Source organism: Pocillopora verrucosa, chromosome 9 (assembly GCF_036669915.1).
Source record: "Pocillopora verrucosa isolate sample1 chromosome 9, ASM3666991v2, whole genome shotgun sequence".
Lineage (NCBI taxonomy): Eukaryota > Metazoa > Cnidaria > Anthozoa > Scleractinia > Pocilloporidae > Pocillopora > Pocillopora verrucosa.
Genome location: NC_089320.1, coordinates 6,123,434 through 6,144,331, shown reverse-complemented (window position 1 = coordinate 6,144,331; position 20,898 = coordinate 6,123,434). Strand labels below are relative to the sequence as shown.

The following is a 20,898-nucleotide window of genomic DNA, read 5'->3' as shown; positions in this document are numbered from 1 at the left end:
CTGGTAAAATTAGTGACTCTCCGTACAAAATATTATACAGTAGTGACGGCTTTTGTCCACGTTTTTATGGCTTACCTAAAATTCATAAACCGGGAATTCCTTTGAGACCCATTGTCCTTTTGTTAATTCTCCGACTTATGCAATTTCTGGTTATCTTGCGAGAATTTTGTCGCCTGTTGTTGGGAATACTGATTACACGGATTTCAACCACAACGTTAAAGTTGCTCAAAAACCTTCTAAAAGACTTCAGTTAATATGCATTGGCGATGCGCATGTTTTGAACTAAAAACATACTTTAGTACCCACTGGAACGTATAGAGTTATGTATTTCTACTAGAACTTTAAGGACGTAACTGCCAAAAACCAGTTACAAATAGTAACGCTCTTGATGAAAGGGAACCAGCGACTAGTTTTGCTGTTATTACAGGGTGTTACGAATTAACTTATTCTACAATAGATGAACTCTATATTCCAAGACAGGATTACTTCCATATTTCGCTGCTTCGCGCAGGGTCCATAGCACATCGGATAGGATATCAGAGCGAGTTCTTATTTTTTCACTCGAAGGGCGGCCGATGTAGTTTCTGAGGCTTGCTTTACTGTGATGACCGGAGATCGCCATGATAAGTGAGCTGCGATGGACTTCAGTATGATCATATTTGCTCAGACACCGTCATGATTAGTATGAATTTTAACAGTTATGCCAGTTTGGTTATATTTTTCATCATTTCTGTTTTGTTCTGTTTTGTTTTTGAACTCTGAACTTTATATACTATACGAGTGTTGGCTGTGTTTGATTTTCATTACCGTACGTAAGCTTGCAATCTAACTGAGCGTGAAAATCTTTAAAACTTGGAATGTCTATTTTGCTTTTCCTTTGAGGATTTTCGTATCTGCCCACGTTTTAATAACGTAAATAACGGCGCCTGGTATGTTTACAAACCTTTCTTTGGTTCTTTTGTTACTACTTGCGGGCTCGCTTGTTCCGAAATTTCACTTTAAATTATCGGAAAAAAGCTAAAAAGAAGTCCCGGAAAAGGTCGAACATGGTACAATTTGGCAGATGGCGTGACAGCTTTAGCTCAGTTCTATGCTCTATACTCTCATAGAACACGCTCTTTCAACCAATGACAGCGCGCGTTATATCCGAACTTTATTATAATGTTTTATGGCCATGTGATTTTGAATGTGACATTTCCACATCAGCGTGTTCTTGAGCTTTTGTAAAGCCGGAAGTGATACTTCTCTATTGGAGCAGATAACTTCAGACACGTATTTCTCCAGAACTTCGTCAGGTATCCTCTTTCCCCTCTTTTAGTCGTATTTTTAAGCTCTGTAGGATTTTTTTCTAATGTTGAGTGCTTCGGATTTATTTTTAGGATGCGCAACTCTTAATGTCTTAACTTTACTGAATTCGTTTTACTCAAAAGGCTTACGTAGGTCAACATTGTTTCGTGCTTATTATATCAGAATATAATTTGTGCGTGAAAAACAAAAAATTGTTGAGTACATAACCATTACCTCCTCCTGAGAATATTAGTAAAGAAAGCACCAAAAATTGGAATAGATCTCCCCTAACCTGGGATAGCTCTCTCTTTTTAATGTCGATGAAATACCGGATAGAGTATTTTCTCTATTATTTCTAATAAAATTTTTGCGTTAAAGAACAAAAAATAATTGAGTACGTAACCAATGCATTCTTCTTAGAATATTGAAAAAGAACATTGAACATTGAACTAGATCTCCTCTAATTTATGAGAGCACTTTTTTTAAATGTCAATGAAATACCGTCAGAGTATTTTCTCTACATGTTTCTATACAATTTATGCATCTAAAAGTCTTTTAGCTCTGTTTCCTTTGAGTGATTCTCATTATTTATTCTGTCGGGGTCTCTTTTTCTGTAAAAAAGTAAAAAAAACAACAATTTGTTTCAAACTCAATTAAAATTGTTGATTGCTAATACAATTATACCAAGCTCAATATGTAAAAATATAACTGGCTAACATTTGTATGTGATTGGCAGAGGCCTTTCGAAATTTTATATTTACACCAGAGAGCGTCTAAAGTAACTCTCCGAAAAGACCAAAAAAAAAAAATATATATATATATATATATATATGGATATACTAGCCTTGATGTTCAAGGTAACAAAGGATCCCCGCCGACGGTCAGCGACTGCTAAACCATAGCCACCTTCACACCTAATTTTAAATTAATTTGTGAAATATCTTTTTGAGCTGAGTCTCACCTGGCATTTGTATGTGATTGGCAGAGGCCTTTCGAAATTTTATATTTACACCAGAGAGCGTCTAAAGTAACTCTCCGAAAAGACCAAAAAAAAAAAATATATATATATATATATGGATATACTAGCCTTGATGTTCAAGGTAACAAAGGATCCCCGCCGACGGTCAGCGACTGCTAAACCATAGCCACCTTCACACCTAATTTTAAATTAATTTGTGAAATATCTTTTTGAGCTGAGTCTCACCTGGCGCGTCAAACTCTAATCTCACGTCATCTCCAATCAGCGTGAATGAAAAAAGCCTCCCCTCCTCTGTCGCCAATTTCAGTTGTGATGACAAGCGCTTTTTGGAGATACTCTTCAGCCTTGTCGTATTGGCCAAGCGACTTAAACACAGTACCTAGGTTTCCACAGTTAGCTGCCTCCCCTCCCCTGTCGCCAATTTCAGTTGTGATCACAAGCGCTTTTTGGAGATACTCTTCAGCCTTGTCGTATTGGCCAACGGACAGAAACACACTACCTAGGTTTCCATAGTTAGCTGCCTCCCCTCCTCTGTCGCCAATTTCAGTTGTGATGACAAGCGCTTTTTGGAGATACTCTTCAGCCTTGTCGTATTGGCCAACGGACAGAAACACAGTACCTAGGTTTCCATAACATGATGCTTCCCCTTCTCTGTCGCCAATTTCAGTTGTGATGACAAGCGCTTTTTGGAGATACTCTTCAGCCTTGTCGTATTGGCCAACGGACAGAAACACAGTACCTAGGTTTCCATAGCTAGTTGTCTCCCCTTTTCTGTCGCCAATTTCAGTTTGGATGACAAGCGCTTTTTGGAGATACTCTTCAGCCTTGTCGTATTGGCCAAGCGACTTAAACACAATACCTAGGTTTCCATAACATGATGCTTCCCCTTCTCTGTCGCCAATTTCAGTTTGGATGACAAGCGCTTTTTGGAGATACTCTTCAGCCTTGTCGTATTGGCCAACGGACAGAAACACACTACCTAGGTTTCCATAGTTAGCTGCCTCCCCTCCTCTGTCGCCAATTTCAGTTTGGATGACAAGCGCTTTTTGGAGATACTCTTCAGCCTTGTCGTATTGGCCAAGCGACCTAAACACAATACCTAGGTTTCCATAACATGATGCTTCCCCTTCTCTGTCGCCAATTTCAGTTTGGATGACAAGCGCTTTTTGGAGATACTCTTCAGCCTTGTCGTATTGGCCAACGGACAGAAACACACTACCTAGGTTTCCATAGTTAGCTGCCTCCCCTCCTCTGTCGCCAATTTCAGTTTGGATGACAAGCGCTTTTTGGAGATACTCTTCAGCCTTGTCGTATTGGCCAAGCGACCTAAACACAATACCTAGGTTTCCATAACATGATGCTTCCCCTCCTCTGTCGCCAATTTCAGTTTGGATGACAAGCGCTTTTTGGAGATACTCTTCAGCCTTGTCGTATTGGCCAACGGACAGAAACACACTACCTAGGTTTCCATAGTTAGCTGCCTCCCCTCCTCTGTCGCCAATTTCCGTTTTGATGACAAGCGCGTTTTGGAGATACTCTTCAGCCTTGTCGTATTGGCCAAGCGACCTAAACACAATACCTAGGTTTCCATAACATGATGCTTCCCCTTCTCTGTCGCCAATTTCAGTTTGGATGACAAGCGCTTTTTGGAGATACTCTTCAGCCTTGTCGTATTGGCCAACGGACAGAAACACACTACCTAGGTTTCCATAGTTAGCTGCCTCCCCTCCTCTGTCGCCAATTTTCGTTTGGATGACAAGCGCTTTTTGGAGATACTCTTCAGCCTTGTCGTATTGGCCAACGGACAGAAACACACTACCTAGGTTTCCATAGTTAGCTGCCTCCCCTCCTCTGTCGCCAATTTCCGTTTTGATGACAAGCGCGTTTTGGAGATACTCTTCAGCCTTGTCGTATTGGCCAACGGACAGAAACACACTACCTAGGTTTCCATAGTTAGCTGCCTCCCCTTCTCTGTCACCAATTTCAGTTTTGATGACAAGCGCTTTTTGGAGATACTCTTCAGCCTTGTCGTATTGGCCAAGCGACTTAAACGCAGTACCTAGGTTTTCATAACATGATGCTTCCCCTTCTCTGTCGCCAATTTCAGTTGTGATCACAAGCGCTTTTTGGAGATACTCTTCAGCCTTGTCGTATTGGCCAAGCGACCTAAACACAATACCTAGGTTTCCATAACATGATGCTTTCCCTTCTCTGTCGCCAATTTCAGTTTGGATGACAAGCGCTTTTTGGAGATACTCTTCAGCCTTGTCGTATTGGCCAACGGACAGAAACACAGTACCTAGGTTTCCATAGCTAGTTGCCTCCCCTTCTCTGTCGCCAATTTCAGTTTGGATGACAAGCGCTTTTTGGAGATACTCTTCAGCCTTGTCGTATTGGCCAACGGACAGAAACATACTACCTAGGTTTCCATAGTTAGTTGCCTCCCCTCCTCTGCCGCCAATTTCAGTTCTGATGACAAGCGCTTTTTGGAGATACTCTTCAGCCTTGTCGTATTGGCCAAGCGACTTAAACACAGTACCTAGGTTTTCATAACATGATGCTTCCCCTTCTCTGTTGCCAATTTCAGTTGTGATCACAAGCGCTTTTTGGAGATACTCCTCAGCCTTGTCGTATTTGCCAAGCCACTGAAACACAGTACCTAGGTTTCCATAACATGATGCTTCCCCTTCTCTGTCGCCAATTTCAGTTGCGATGACAAGCGTTTTTTGGAGACATTCGCTGCATATCTCAATGGCTTTCTGAATGCGATCTGAGTTGAACAAGAACTGGGCAACAAGTAAGGCGATGCTCATGAAAGGTGTCATGGCTTCTGATGTTAGGTTTGCATTGCAATCCTCTCCTGTTATCAGGGAAACATTATTTTTATTAACACAATACTAAACAAAAAAAGAAAAAAAAAAAAAGAAAACGGACGGAGTGGATCGGTAATTTGCTCGAACATAACCACATCACTTGTTATCACATACTTAATAGTTTTTCATATTTCTTTTGAGGAAGGGAGAGGTGGGGGATGAATTTCGGCTTTGTACGTCACACTTTCGTGACCAATGATAGAATTGAACATGTAAAATTAAATTATTTCATTCTTTTTTTAACCGGAAACGTCAGGCTTCTGTGTCCATCCATTTCGAAAATTGAAATCTCATTACAAGATCGATACCAACAGAACCAAAGCTTCTTTCTTTAAACGGTAAGCTATCTGTGAGCGATAATCAACTTTTCATGAACTGATATGGAAAACCGATCCGTAGTTTACTCCGCAGTGAATCTATTTCGGTTTTGTACGTCACATTTTTATAACTTCAAATCGACCATCTTTCGTTCCCCATACAATTCCTTATGACGTGTTCAACTCTGGTAAGTTAACACCGAGTCACACAACGCGTGACGCTTTCATGAATTAATCGTTTGCTTTTTCTCGAGTGTGAGCTTGGGCCGCCTCTGTTGACATCAGTAAAGGACATTCTGCATGACAAATATGTCTTAATATAGGATTGATTTTAGTTTTTGATCACGTGATTGTGGGAACCATCAGTTTCTCAAACTAAACAATGCTGAACAATCTTAGTTAAATTCTGGTTGAAATTTATTGTATGAAACCTTAACTGTTTTAAGAAAGCCATTTAACGGTGGAGATATGAAGCATCCGATCAACGGAAAAGTACGCCTATACTACGTATGCAGTAACATTGAATTTAAGAAAGTCTTAGTTTCTCTCAGAAAATTAAAACATCTCTCTTCGCGAGCGCGCAGCGTCATGACTTATCTTCTTATGCGAGGCTCTAGCGCTTAAGCAGACAAAAAAACAGATTACGGCGTTTAGAAAAATATGTACCGTAGAACCCGCCGCTAGTATCTAAAAATTTAAGTGAATGGTGTCTCGACCTTGAAACGTTAGTGTACAAGTAGAAAACGGAAATTCAATTGGAATCTACCGCGATCTCTGAATCGATCGTTAAACTCTCCTAAAAAAGTGTCAAGTTAATAGCCAGTGCAGATCATAGCCTCTGGAAAACCACGTAATGAAGCACTACGGATTTCCTATGATGTCAGCGTGGGACAGTCTAGTTTTATGATCATCAATTTCTCAAATTGAACGATACTCAATAACCTTGTTTTAGTTAATGAGGATAAATTATACGGTATAAAGCCACAGAGATTTAAAAAAGTCGCCGTAGAATCAATTTATTTCACTGTGGTGACGATTCAATCGCGCCATCAACCGCTTTAACGAAGGGCTCGAAACGTAACATATTGCAAACATAAAGATCAGGTACTGGATAAAGTAAATAATAAAGGGATAAAGTAGGTACTGGGCTTTGCCATAAGAGCCTTACCTCTCTACAGTTACTAAATGACTAAGGCTGATAAAAACCGAGTGACTAGAAAAGATTTTCAATCGCACTTACCAAGATGTTGACAATGTGGCTGATGCTTTCAAAATGAAACAACAAAAATAACGAATTACTTTTCCCAACCTTCTGAACTTCCGCTGTCACAGTGTTTAATGCATCCAGATCACGTGTGTTCAGGATATTCCCTTCCCCCTCGGGGCTAATCGAAATAAAAGGAAAAGTTTTAAATTGCATATTTTTTTGTGTGCCCGTATGCCCGTCTATCGCGTCCCATTTAGGTTAAAAATTTTTAACAGTTAGTGGTCATATGATAAAATGCTTATTGACAGAATTTGGTGGGACCAGTGGGGAAAATATTAAGCTCAGGGTCATGAAGAAAGGACCTCGCTGCACCCCCTACCACTCAATAAGTCCACAGTATTTCGGTTTCGTACGTCACACTTTTATCAGTCATGATGTAATTGAACATGGAAAATGAAAAGTGTTATTCTTTTTCCAACAGGAAATGTCAGGCTTCAGTGTTTACTCCTTTGAGAGGTTTGATTTTCATCACAAGATCAATCACAGTACAACCTAAGTCTCTTCTTTTTAACGCTAAGCTATCTTTGCGTGATAATAAACTCCTTGTCTTCGTGAACTTTTCATTTTCTAGCGGGTGTGATTTGCATGATCGAAGCCAAAACTACTAAAAAAAACCAAGTGACTGTAATTCGGTTTTGCAAGTCACACTTTTATAACTAATGATGGTTATAAAATAATTGAGATAGTTCGCACGCTCTCAATAAGCCAACTAGTTAGTTTAGATGAGAGTATGTAAACACAGCTTGTTTGTTCAGCAGGAGAAACTTCAGGTTAGTATCAATGAACTTTGCACTGTCATTACTGCTACAGGGCTGACTTAGAAAGAAGTGCACAGCTTGTTGAAAAACGTGATATTCTCTACAAAACGGCGACAATTTCGTCACTGTGTGAGAGGCTAAAGACAGATGTTTGTACCTTGGTTACCCTTCAACTCGCAAGATTTTATTAGAACTTCGCCCCTACAGCAAACATATCCTTGTTAATAGAGCACTTTTCGATTGAATGTCGTAAATCCAGAGCCAAAGTGATCAGATCGGCCAATCACAAGAAAGAGTGAGAATGGCGCGAGTTTTTGGACCAGAGCGAAGTGCAGCAAAACCAATACTATCTTGGATTACTCTCGACACTCAATTGAAAATTTTTCCAAGTCTTGTGACAAGATAGTGGATTCCATGTAATATTCCTGGCTCATAAGTCTCTTCCCTTTACCTGTTTGCTAAATGATGTATCGAAATACAGGGAAGGAGCTACATTATAATCTTTTCCCAACGTAAAAGGGGTCCAGCCTCGTGAGCATAGCACGAGTAGCAAAATGTGGCCGAAAGTCTGAAGAGGAAGACATTGGTTCATTATTCTTATTTATCTTGTTAAAGGAAATCCAGAAGGCTTTGTCGGCCAAGGAACCAGATCTTTCTTCATGTAAAGAACTTGGAGACGACCTTAAGAAATACCTCGTCCAAGAAGAAAAACCAAAAGTAGATCAAGCACAGAGCGAGGTGGACGAAAAGTGGCGCTCTTTGCAAGCCGATGTGGACGCGCTGGCCAAGAAATTGTTTTCACCTCAGGCCCGTGTAGACAGTTACCAGCTTGAAGTGAACGAGTTGAAGGCGTGGCTCACTGATACTGAAGGAAAGCTGACCAATTTGGAGCCTGTGGGGGTCGAGCCAGAGCAAGTCAAACAACAGTTAGGAACACAGGCGGTAAGTTGCGTGGCTGTGCGGAAGAGGCTATGTCAGTCTGATCCTCCAATACCCCCTCGCACTTACTTAGAGTGATGAAGGAAAAAAATTAAGCTAAAGAAAACAGCGAAATTAATTGTAAAATATAAGATGTGTCTTGTAAATTGAACACGGAAGTTCTTACAATAGCGCTGGTTTTATTTGTAAAACTGGGAGTTCTCTAACGAGTAAGCGTGTTGAGAGGGTGATTTTCCTTATTCTCATTACCTCTCTGCGGGACAGTGCACTGAAATAGTAAGGAAATTGTACGTACTCATCGCCTCTGGAGTTGAAAGGGTTGGCGATCTTTTATACAAGTTTCTCGTTTTCTGTTTCTAGGCCCTCAACGCAGACGTTACAGCCCATGAGAAACCCGTTAAATCTGTGTGCGAGAACGGCGAGGCGCTGATACCAGCACTTAAGGATGAGGAACAGCAAGCCATCAAAGATGATCTCGAAAGTATCAAGACTCGCTACCAGGGTGTAAAGAATGACACGTCAGTTAGGCAGGCAGCTTTAGTAGAGGCTCTGTTGCTGTCTCAGCAGTTCAGAGACATTCACAAAGAAGTGGTCACTTGGCTTGATCGCTGCGAGGAAAACTTCCTTAAGCTGGACGATGAATCGGTTGCGGAACTTCAACAGGAGAGAATCAAGGTAATTTTCTTTTGCTTTACTGAGATATTTCCGTTGTCTTTATAACCTTTAGACTCTAAGAAGGCACGATCACGAGTTTGGAAAGTTCCTGTGGTGCAGCTTGCACGGGGAAGCGCGATCCTGCGACATTTCATTTCACTGGTATCTATTCATGCTCCTGGAGGGAGAAGAGGCCCCCGAGACAGTTAAGTGCCCTGCGTGGGGGCACAACACCAGCGCGTCAACCATTACCTAAACGCGTCTTACCTGTTTTCAATTTCACTCCTTCATTGAAAGAACGAGTTCTTTGGTTTCTTTTGCAGTCAATCCAAGAGGGTATCACTGCCCTTAAAGTTTTAATCGGCAATTTGGAAGAGACTGGAAGCGACCTTGTTAAGTTGAGCGGCCCAGGTGAGGCATCCACTTCAATTGAACAAAAGGTGGCAGCTTGTGTTGAGCGCTACGAACGACTTCAGCTACAGACAGAGGAGCGAGGAATTAAGATCGGAATGACCCTAGCACAAGAAGAAGAAGTGCAGACCAGATTGGACGAGTTACAGACACTGTTAGAAAAGAGAAAAGAAGACTTTGGAAGTTTGAAACCGATCAGTGTGAGACCAGATGTAATTCGTGAACAGATTGAAGAGCTGAAGGTAATTTGGCATAACTCAATGTTCAAACATGTGACACAAAAGGTTGCGTTTGTTTATTGCGCAGCGGGAATATTAAAGCGGTTTTTGATCGCCTGTCGTAATACACAACCCAAGTGTAATTTTCCTATCTTTCATTGTTCAGGTACTTCAAAGTGAGTTTGATCCAGAGAAGGAAATGGTGGAAGAAATCAGACCGCTAGCGACTGCTGTGGTAAATGCCAACCCAGATTCCAAAACATCATTGCTCCACGCTTGCATCCGATACGCAGACCATGTATGATGACAGGCACAAATCTCTAGAACTGACCCTCGATGCCGGGGACAAATTTTGGACGGGCTTAGATGAGATAAAGCACATCCTCAAGGACGTGCAGGATCATCAGGACTCCGAAGAACCCCCGGCCCCTGAGCTAGAGGTACTGGAGGAGCAGATTCACGATCATCAGGTAGGAATCTCTTACTTCCTACTGTTTTGAACTATCTCACTTTTACAACCAGCATGTCTCTTTTCGTGAGACGTCAAATAACACAGTCACACCAAACCATCAACCATGTCAAGTCAGTGACGTCCCAGTTTGTGTTCTCCGTGGTTTCTCCGACTGTAATCTTTGTACGGTATGGGGAACTCTTTTCTTTGAAGTCTTACCCATGATCTGCATTGCATATTTGGACCTACCGGTAATAAACTTCTTGCGACATCCCCTCTAAATATCTCTGGTTGTTTCGTCTTTTTTATTTAGGAGCTTCGAACAGAGCTGGACGCACACAGTGAAGCAGTGAATGTGTTGTGTGAGATCAGTCCTGTTCTTGTAGCGCACTGTAGTCCAGGCGACAAGATGCTAGTACAAACAGAACTCTCCAAGGTCACCAAACAGTGGGCAGACATCGAGAAGACCTGGAACAAGAGAGAAGCTGACATGGCGGAAGTCAAGGAAACAGCTACTCAGTATCACAATACCCATGACCCCTTGCTGGCTAAGTTGACTAACTTAGAAGAAAGGCTGGCCGAGCAGCCGCCGGTGGGAACTGAGTTGGATATCGTCAAAGAACAACTTAAAGAGCAGAAGGTAACTTCTTTGTGCTAAATTAACGAACGTCCTCTAATGATATGTTTCTATCATCATCACAATTTAGCCTAGAGCAATTGAAATTTGCCAATTTCTAGTCAAGTTTATGTAGAAGCTTTTCAGAAATGCAAAATTAATACCGAGGATTTTTTGATTCTGTTGTAAAAGTTAAACTACCGTATTCGTGGCCTCTAAAACTAAAAAGCTTTCTTCTGTTATAGGACTTCCATAAGGAACTTACACCACTCCAAAGCGATGTGACAGCTGTAAACCAAAAGGGTACAATTCTTAGTGAGCAATGTCGTCCGGAGGACGCAGATTTAATAGCGGCCCAGCTGGAGGATTTGAACACTCGATGGGATGACTTGTGTCTTCATTCCGGTGAGAGGCAGAAGACAATTGAAGGTGCTCTGTTACAGCTAGGACAGTTCCAACTGGCCTTAGAGGAGCTTCTGGTTTGGGTCAAACAGACCAATGCTACTTTGGATGAGCAGCTGGCCAGGGATGTTCAGGGAGACGTTAAGTTTATTGAGGTGGAAAAAGCCAAACAGAAGGTGTGAATCTTTACTTTTGAGCAAGTGACGAATATCAATCGTCAAATGCTGCTGTTGTTGTTGTTTGTTTGTTTTTTTTAAAGTAGAAAGAGTAATTGTGACACATGCACGAGGCGGCCCCATGTCCTCAGTGATGGGAAGCAAGCTATCTCGCCTCTGAGCCCTTTCGGTTCTGGCTTTTCTCACCTTAACTGCTAATAGTTATTAGGACACTCAGAGAGATATTTACTTCTGCGATTTTCGTCTTCAGATTCTCTACAATGACATCTTGGCCCACGAACCATCTGTGGAATCCGTGACGCGCGCGGCTTCTTCCCTGCTGACGGAACATGGAGACAGCAAGTTGGATAGTGGTTCCCTGCAGATGAAGATGACGGAACTACAGGACGGCTGGCAGGAGGTGTTAGACAAAGCAGCCCGCTTAGACGCCCACCTCGCAGCTGCCCTAAGCGCGTCTCATGACGTCATGGACCAGATGAAGGAACTGAGAACTTGGCTGAATGAGGGACGTGACTTCCTTGACTCCAGGAGACAAATTGGCGGGCGCCCTGGGAGTGCACGTAACCAACTGACCAAGCATAAGGTTTGTTTTGGGAAATAAATGCCTTAAATTCTTACTTACGGGTTTGAACGATAGTTTCATTCATTGCGGGGGTTTGAAAACATAATATGAATATGTTTAAAAATCCTTGATAATCTACTTTGTTGGAGTAGAGAAAACATCACTCGCGCAAGAATAAACCAGTTGCTACTGAACTAAAAATTTTAAGATGTTCTGCAATAGATAAACAAACCGGGAACGATTTGCACTCGAACCACGCAGGCAATATTTTTTATTGACGATGTCAATGATCCCTTTACTTCTACAGGACTTCCTAGACGTACTTGAAAAACGTAAGGAAACATACCAACGAATCACTGAAGCCGTCCAAGCCATGATAAAGAACAGCGATCCTACCACAGCAGCCTCCCTTCAAAGGCAGTCGGATGAATTGACAGAAGCCTGGGAACAAGTGAGCACAAAGGCTGACGAGGAAGGCCGTAAGTTGGATGACGCGCTCAAGAATGCAGTGGAATTAGAGAAACAAATCACAGATATGGACTCTTGGCTCAAGCAGGTTCATGACCAAATAGTGTCCTTTGATAATGTCAGCTGCATTTTAGACATTTTGGAAAAGCAACGACAGGAATACAAGGTATGAAAGGGAAACGGAATGGTGACACATTACTTGAGTGATATTTGTAATCCTATAACTCCCAAGATCAGATGGTAAATTCTCCCCTCTAGCTGTTACACATTTCCTTGTAAATTAATTATAAGAATTTTGTATGACTTCTACTTGATTAGTTTTAGTATATTACCTTTTTGCTGGATAATGTATGGATATTATAGAGAGGTTACATGTTTATCACTTGTGGGAGCTAAAGGGTTAAGAGATGATTAAATGCGCTAGCTAAAGTATCATGCCATCCTAATGGAGCCGCAGCCTTCAAATGAAACTCTTCCTTTTTTTAAGCTTTTGTTTATTTCTTTGCCAAGGAAAAGTTTTTAAGTAGTTTACTGCAGTTGATAGAAACGGTCTTCGAAAAAAATTTCTTCATTTTCATTTGCTCTTTTTTTTACGAAGGTTGTTCAAGTGTTTTACTAAATTCAAGAATAATGTCTGAACAAAATTCCCAATAAATGTCCTCCTAAATTTTAAAAATTTACCTCTTTCTGATGGAAAAACTAAGTATTGAGTTTGAGAATTTAGGTCGAGGGTCAAAGAGTTAAATGGTCCTTCTTCCCTTATAGGATCTCAAAGAGGACATTGACGCACACCGTGACCCGTTCAAACAACTCAAGGTACTAGCATTCAAGATCACAGATGTGTGTCTCCAGGAGGACGTGACTTACATCGACGATACGATCCGTGACCTGGACGCTCGCTGGAAAGAGCTGACAGGTCTGTCTTCGGGTAGAAAGAAAGATCTCGATGAAAATTACAAGCTGTCGCACAAGTTCTTCAAAGGTGCTGAAGAACTATTGAACATGCTGGACGAAGCTGAGCGGAGCCTTAAAGATGAGGAACCTATTGGGGTGGACCCCGCTCACCTGAGGTCCCAACTTAAAAAACACAAGGTTTGTGAATGTCTTTTTTTTCACCTTTTTGTCTCCTTTGTGCTAAATGAGCAGCATTACCTTATTTTGGGTCATTTCTCACGTCGTAGAAAGTTTCGTTCAACAGAATAAAACGTCGAATAGTTATTTGTTAACCTTGTACACCCTGACATCAGTATGCATATTCTCCATACTGTTCTCTAATCATTTCCTGTGGACCTTACAAGGAGAATGTGTATGACAATCAATACTTTCTTTAGTTCGCGATCATCTCCTTTATTCACATGAGCTTAAGGTGTGATTCAGGGGTGAGAAGTGTCGGCAGAAGTTGGACGCTTATCACTTCTAGGGATTTAAGGGTGAAGGGTAAAAAAAAGCTGAAAGGGAACAAGAATATAAATCGATAAAGCGACAACTTGCACGGGTCGCAGATGATAGAGAATGAAGTAGCTTTTTGACAATGTTGTTACTTATCTCTGATGATGATGAGATGACGCCATTATTATCGAAGGAAAGATAGCTGACCTCAAGGCACGATGGGACGCCATCTGCGCGCTATCAGTAGAAAGGTTAGTTGCATGTAACACTTAGTATCATGGAGGTCTAACGTTTAATAGTAAAACAATTAGCTCTACGGTTTCTTTTTATATGATGACTTGTGTTTGCTTCACTCCTTTTTCAGACAACAAAAACTAGAGGAGGCTCTCCTCTTCACTGGTATGTTCCAGGATGCCCTGCAGTCGCTGCTTGACTGGCTCAGTGCAGTAGAGCCCAGTCTTTCCACTGAAACTGCCGTCATGGGTGACCCTGAAACTGTACAGATCTTAATTGACAATCACAAGGTTAGGGATGCAACATGGATTTCGAGCATACTTGAACCGAATCAGAATCTTTTAAGAAAATTTCCTAAGCATAGGACATTCACTCGCGGATTTTAGCATGACAGATTTGTACACAAAGAACACATGCTACTGACCGAGACAAAAACGCTGCACCGGTATCGCAGAGGTCATGGGTTCAAATCCCGTACGAGCCTGAAAATTTTTTTCAGGTCTTATTTCAACTACCAGTTCAGTAGTTTTCTTAGCTGCGAGGATCTCTTATATTCACATTCTAACAGTGTACTTGTTCCAATCTTGCAGACCTTCCAACGCGAGCTCGGACGCCGCCAAGCAAATTACGACTCGGTAATGAATACAGGTAGAACAATGATCAATGAGAACAAAGTGGAGGACCCGCACAAACTGGAAGAGAGGCTCGATGACTTGCGCATGCGTTGGGAAGCCATCAGCGCCTTATCTAACACTAAACAAGATAGGTAACGCTTTTTAAGTTGACTAAAACGGAAGCATGTTTTGACATTTTACCTTTCTGGCAAAATTGCCTACTGTTCACACTACCCACTCACAGATAACTAAATTTCTCCATTTAACTCATCTGGTAGACTCGACAATGCACTCGTTTTGGCGAAGGAGTTCGACACTGCCGTCAAGACAGAGTTGCGCATACTGAAAGACTTCGAAGATACGCTTAGGGGACTGGGTCCAATTGCCGACGACTTAGAAACTATTGCTGATCAACTGAATGAACACAAGGTACGTGTGAAGTAATAGGACACCGCTGGCTAACTTTCAATTTATGAGAAGTGGCTCTTCTTTTTACGAGTCATGACGATCTCCGAATTTCAAAGGTTTTCTAACATTTGCCTTGGCTCCTTGTGCGATCGCGAAGTTTGCCTTTAATTGTACAAAAATTTAGTGTAGGTCCGTTAAGTTTGCCACATTAACAATTCATTGGATTCGTGTCCATGGTAGGTTTTCCACGAAGATCTAATGGCAGAGGAAGTGAACGTTCAATCAGCCATTAAGAAGGGCCAAGTGATTGCACGATTCTGTCATCCAAGCGCACTGCCAATCATCCAGCAATGGATTGCAAGATTAAAGAAACGATGGGATGAGGTGACTTAGTGAATCTGTACATTTGAATACGAGCTGTAAAACAAAGCTATTCGCTCTGAAACGTTCGTCGGTAATATTGTCTGTGAGTGTGGACACATTAGAGCTTCCTCCTTTAAAACTTTTTCCTTGTCTAGAGTGGCAAAGAATTAAGGTGGAGCAGAATTTTCCTGAAATCTTCGTGACAAGTGTCCTTTTCAAGTTAAGTCATCTACACCAGAAAATTTTTTCCTTGAAAAGTTATTCCTTCACAATCCTCCTTTTCCAAAAACTGGCGAGTGAGGTTCTCAACAAGGTGACTTGTCAAGGGAAATTTCGTCATATTGTTTAACCTTCACTGCTAAGGGAAATTTTTTCTAAAGAATATTTGTTAAAGAAAACCTGCTGGTGTAATTTGACTGTAATTGGATGAATAACAAACAGTTGGCTGGCTCTTTTCCAGGTTCGCAAATGGTCAGTTCAAAGATTGACTCGCCTGGAGGAAGAACAATCTAAGCTGACAGAGGAGCAAAGCATGACGGAGGAACTGCTGCAGTGGATTGGAGAGAAAGAAGAAATCCTGATCGAAAAGGAAAATGAGCCTATCCCTGACGATGATTACGAGCAAGTCATGACGCTGTTGGAAGACCACAAAGGTTTTCAAGAAGAAATGGCCAAGAAACGGATAACATACGACAGACTCACCAAGTCGGTAAAACGACGTGGTTTCTGTAGCGCCTACCGCTGTTTCTGCTGCCCCAGTCCAAGCTCAGACCACTCCGGACAAGCAAGGTCGGCGTGGAAGCAGAATACCTAAACTCACCTCCAGTCCTTCTCCGTCCTTCACTCGCGAACGGTCACGCGAGAAGTTGACGCTGGTCACCAGCCCGGGTTCTTCGTTCACTCGGTCTGGTTCCACCACACTTGATAAGAATCAACCAGCTTTGCTGCACTTGTTCAAACGATGGCAGCATTTGTGGCTTCTTTCGATGGAGAGGCTGCGACGTCTTCAAGAGAAGTTGGAACGAATTGCCATCGTAAGTAAAGTTACTGTGATTCAGTCGCGCATCACTCAGGAAAATAAAAAGGCGTGATTCACGCTGTTTTGATTTAGTTTGTTTCCTCGCGAAAAAAAGCTTATTTAGCGATGCCTTTCCTCAAAGTTCACAATGAATCGCTGCTTTTTTCCCGCTTTTTTTTTCTTTTTATCTAGCTGTTGTGACATTTTATCAATCTTTCTGAATAAGTGGGTGGACAATTTTCAATAGTAAATTGATTATTTTTTCTTTTTTTATAACAAATATTCAATTTATTTCCTTTTTCAGAGACGAGCCTCGGCGAAGTTTGACTTCAACGAGTGGAAGAGTAGGGTAAGTTTATCAAACAGATTATGAACAATTTACTGTAAAGATAGATCTTCTTTTTCAAGATATGCACACGTATTATTCCAGTTACATCTTGTCGTTTTATTGATCTGATGAATTTTTTTTTGTTCACAGTTTAACAAATGGCTGCGTGACAGCAAGTCACGCGTTCTTGACATCTTCCGCCGCATGGATCAAGACCGAGATGGCAAGCTTACCAGAGAGCAGTTTATCTCAGGAGTGCTCAGCACAAGTAAGCGTGACATATTGTTCCACCTTAACTTGTTGAGATACTTATTAAGCTAAGCGTGACATACTGTCTAATATAAACATGACATGTTTGGAGTAACACCCTTTCTGTCTTTGTTTTCCAGGTTTCCCAACAGAGAGATGGGAGATGGAAATAGTCGCCAGTAAATTTGAACGTGATGGACTGATCGACTACAAAGAATTCGTAAACTCGCTTAAGGATAAAAAACCAGTAAGCACCATTTCCTACCAGTTCAACTCATGACATTTAAAAGGGGAGTTGTGTCACATCTTGTTAGGAGGCGCAGGCTTTGTGGTCAGCGGGCGTGCTTTCTAGATAGAAAGTTCTGGCCCCAAGCCTTCGGCTGGTTTATTGTGTTGTGTTCCGGAAGAAGACACTTAACCTCTAGACTTTCTTCCTCCACAGGGGAATATAGAAGGGTACCAGAAAACTATCAGTGAAAACTAGCGGATTTTAGGTGATTCCCATAAATTAAACTAGCTCTCCGCTTCGTGCCACTGAAACTAGGAAACGTTGTTGCAGTAAGGGGCCAGTATTCACCAGGAGTGTGTAATTATAATTATTGGTCTGACACTTATTCCTTTCATCAGACTAAGAAGCCAGAGAAGCCTAAGACTGAAGAACAACAGATTCAGTCTGAAATTGAACGCCTATGTCGCAAGTGCGGCGTGACATTTGTCAAAGTGGCTGAGAACAAGTACAGGGTAAGAGCCCCCTTAAATAATTAATATTTAGCTTTCCAAGCTCACAATTCCTTCACCGCTTTGCCCATTTATTTCCTCGGTTATTTCGTCACATCGCACCAAACTACTCTCTCAGCATTGGACAGTTTGCTTGATACTATTATGCGCAATCTGATTGGTTGTTTGCTCGTTTCGTATCAGAAAGTACAACAGCGAAGTGGTGTACGATGTAATTTTGTAGATTTTCATGATATTACGAAGTAAATATGTAAAATTCTTTAATTATAACTTTGTAAAACGATGCAACATAGCAACTTGTTAAGGAGAATTTTCCTCAGGATTGTGTTTATACTTATCCTGTGACCGCGGTGTGAGTAGTTTTCTGTATGCTTGCTCACGGATCTTGCCGCACACCGAAAACTGATCACCAATCACCACTGCTTACTTTATATTTAACCGTCTGTTTTGCCATCTCTTACAGTTCGGTGACTCCCAGAAGATGCGTTTGGTTCGTATCCTTCGCAGCACTGTCATGGTACGAGTCGGAGGAGGCTGGGAAACACTGGAAGAATTCCTTCTAAAGAACGAACCCAGCAAAGGTAAATGAAAGTACTTAGAGGCAAAGAAACTATAACCTACCACAACTAAACAAGTTGTTGCCGACCACAGACTTTTTAACCCCTTTACACCCTAACATCAGTTTCCGTATTCTTCATACTCTTCTCTACAATTTCTATGGTACTGGCAGGACAATCTGTTTTTGAACAAGTAAGGAGATGTTGCATGTTGATCTCATTGTGTCATATTTTTCCTTTAGCTACTGGACGAACAAATGTAGAACTTAGAGAACAGTTGTCAAGACCTGAAGGCGTCACACAGACCATGGGAGCCTTCACAAGCAAACGACACTCGGAACAGAAATCGACAGTGGTCACGGAAAAACCGCCCACTGGTCTCGGTCGAAAACCTAGGCTCGACGTTCCGAGTAGTGGTTACGGCCTCCGTCGAGAGAAATCCGGTGAACTTCGGCCTCGTCGTGAAAAGTCGGGAGAACTTCGGCTACCAAGTGGTCCCACCAAACAGAGAAGCGGAACAAATTTAAAGGGGACGGCTGAAAAGTCCCCCTCGACGAAGAGACCTAGTGGCGTATCAAGGGTTAGGAAATCTGACAGTCAGACGTCACTTGGTAGTACGGGATCGCTCGAGGACTCTTCGGAGGGCACTTCACCTCGGGTATCTTCGGGAATTCCCTCAAGCCCAAGCAGCACCTCGTCTCGCGGGTCTCCGGATCGTCCAGGTTCGGCCGCGTCTAAATCAGCTACTAAGTCGACTGGAATGGCAAGAACCGGAAGTCGGGAAAATGTGCGAGGTAGCAGGGAGAGTCTTCACAAAGCCAAAGAAGGAACGACGAAAAGTTCTGGGATGACTAAAAGTACAACGAGAAGCCCTGGAACAACAAAGTTAAAGAACGGAGAAGAAAAGAAAGGTCTGAAAAGTAAAGGAAAAAACTGTTTTTCAAATCATTTTTGTTTTTGGATTGAAACGAAGCGAATTTGAATAGGCAGAGCAAATTAATAGGTAGTCTTAAATTAATTTTTTTGTCTTCATCAAGCAAGGAAAGTATTTAATTTAATGCTCTTAAAAAGAGTCAAAGTTAATTATGTGGTATGATATTGTTTCATTTAACTTCGTTTATATGAAAAGCTAACAACGACCACAAACACGCAGTCGTTCTATTTCGTAAACTTAATTTTTCGTAATTTTTACTAAGATAAGAAAAACCGTCATTTTTGTACTGGGCGCTTTTTATAATACACTTCCATTTTCTCGAAGGCAATTAAAGCTTTTCACTGAGTGCATTACAACGCTCTGGTCGTTTCGCCCGTAATATAGCTCTTTAAGAATGTGAGAGCAAACTAAGTTAAACCTTTTTGGGACAATAATATTTCTTGAAAAAGTGTAGAGTTTGTATGTGAATCTTCAAGAAACTATTTAAGTAGAGATTAATATTGTCAATTTGCACGTTTGCCATGACCCATTTCAATGTGAAACCATTTGTTACAGAGAGTACAGCTTCCAGACTCTCTCGATACAGGGGATTCTATGTTTTTGTGAATGTTAAGTAAAGCTTTAAACATTTTGTAGGAATTGAATAAACAAAGGTAATTTTCTATGACGTGCGAATTTGTTTGTTGTTTAGATCAGTCCTGAAATCAATGAATTGAGTCCCCATGAATTGACGCTAGCAACTTTGTGATGCACTTGTCAAGAAGACCTTGTTCACTGTAAAAGCTGTCAACATGAGAAAGAATGAACTTAACCACTGTGGTCCATTTTATCGAAGAGGCCCTTCCCTCGCAGATCAGTAGCTTGGGCAAGCGACCGAGAGAGAGAGACAGAGGCAGGATGCAAAATAGTTCAACTTTTAGCTTAAAATCCTAGTGTGAAAATTATAAGCTTGAGAGGATTTTTAAGGATTCAGGTTGGATCTGTTTCCTTGGCTACCCGATGAAAATCAAGAGAGTACTTTTCTTCTATTTGTTAACCCTTTAACCCCTAAGAATGACTAGTATCTAATTTCTCCCTGCAATATCATCAACTGAAAAACCTCTTGATTGTTAAACAAATTCTCCTCGTCAGCACCTTAGGAAATATGTAGAGAACAGCATGAAGAATATACAAAGTGGTGTTGAGGGTTAGAAGTCGGCGAACCAGTAGTGAATAAGGCTATTTGGGATAGCGAAGCGCGCACAAATACCAGTCATTGTGGCTTACGTTAATTATTTTAAGGCTTCAACTCTTTAAGTTACATCCCCCTGAGTTGTTAAGTTGGCTGAATTTAACAACAATCCAAAGATAAACCAAGATTTCTGTTGTCATCATCACCATCATTGCGATTTGATCTCACCGCACCAGTGGGCGTATAAGGTCATCATCACTAGATTTTGTGTCACCACCCTCGCCGCACCCTTCTTCTTTCACCTGACTTGATTTCTTCCCCTGTACGCTGACCTTCTCCAAGCGGTCATCAGCCCCCCTCTGCTGTCTTCATGCACTCTCCTTTGTGTTTCCTTTACCAGATTCATCTTCTAAATACCTCGCGGCAAACATTTTCACTACTTTAACGTCAACCACTCCCGCTGTTACAGAAACTAAAAGCGTTAAAATCAATAGCATATATTCTATACACGGATTGT

General features: G+C 41.5%; 2 protein-coding genes across 2 annotated transcripts; both read left to right on the top strand.

Moving 5' to 3' along the window:
- The first annotated feature begins 7,445 nt into the window (after positions 1-7,445).
- Positions 7,446-16,213, top strand: LOC136283327 (microtubule-actin cross-linking factor 1, isoforms 6/7-like). The gene is made up of 16 exons (XM_066171933.1): positions 7,446-7,493; positions 8,097-8,423; positions 8,781-9,095; positions 9,398-9,727; positions 9,955-10,173; positions 10,468-10,794; positions 11,016-11,348; positions 11,599-11,931; positions 12,218-12,544; positions 13,144-13,474; positions 13,940-14,018; positions 14,132-14,291; positions 14,592-14,767; positions 14,894-15,044; positions 15,264-15,407; positions 15,847-16,213. Exons 1-16 carry the CDS (start codon positions 7,446-7,448, stop codon positions 16,198-16,200), a joined length of 3,954 nt encoding a protein of 1,317 aa, XP_066028030.1. The 3' UTR covers positions 16,201-16,213.
- LOC136283607 (microtubule-actin cross-linking factor 1, isoforms 6/7-like) lies at positions 16,213-19,881 on the top strand. Its single transcript, XM_066172707.1, has 7 exons — positions 16,213-16,420; positions 16,709-16,753; positions 16,883-17,000; positions 17,122-17,228; positions 17,609-17,722; positions 18,183-18,300; positions 18,519-19,881. The coding sequence occupies exons 1-7, from the start codon at positions 16,373-16,375 to the stop codon at positions 19,256-19,258; spliced, it is 1,290 nt and encodes a 429-aa protein (XP_066028804.1). The 5' UTR covers positions 16,213-16,372; the 3' UTR covers positions 19,259-19,881.
- The last annotated feature ends 1,017 nt before the right edge of the window (positions 19,882-20,898 follow it).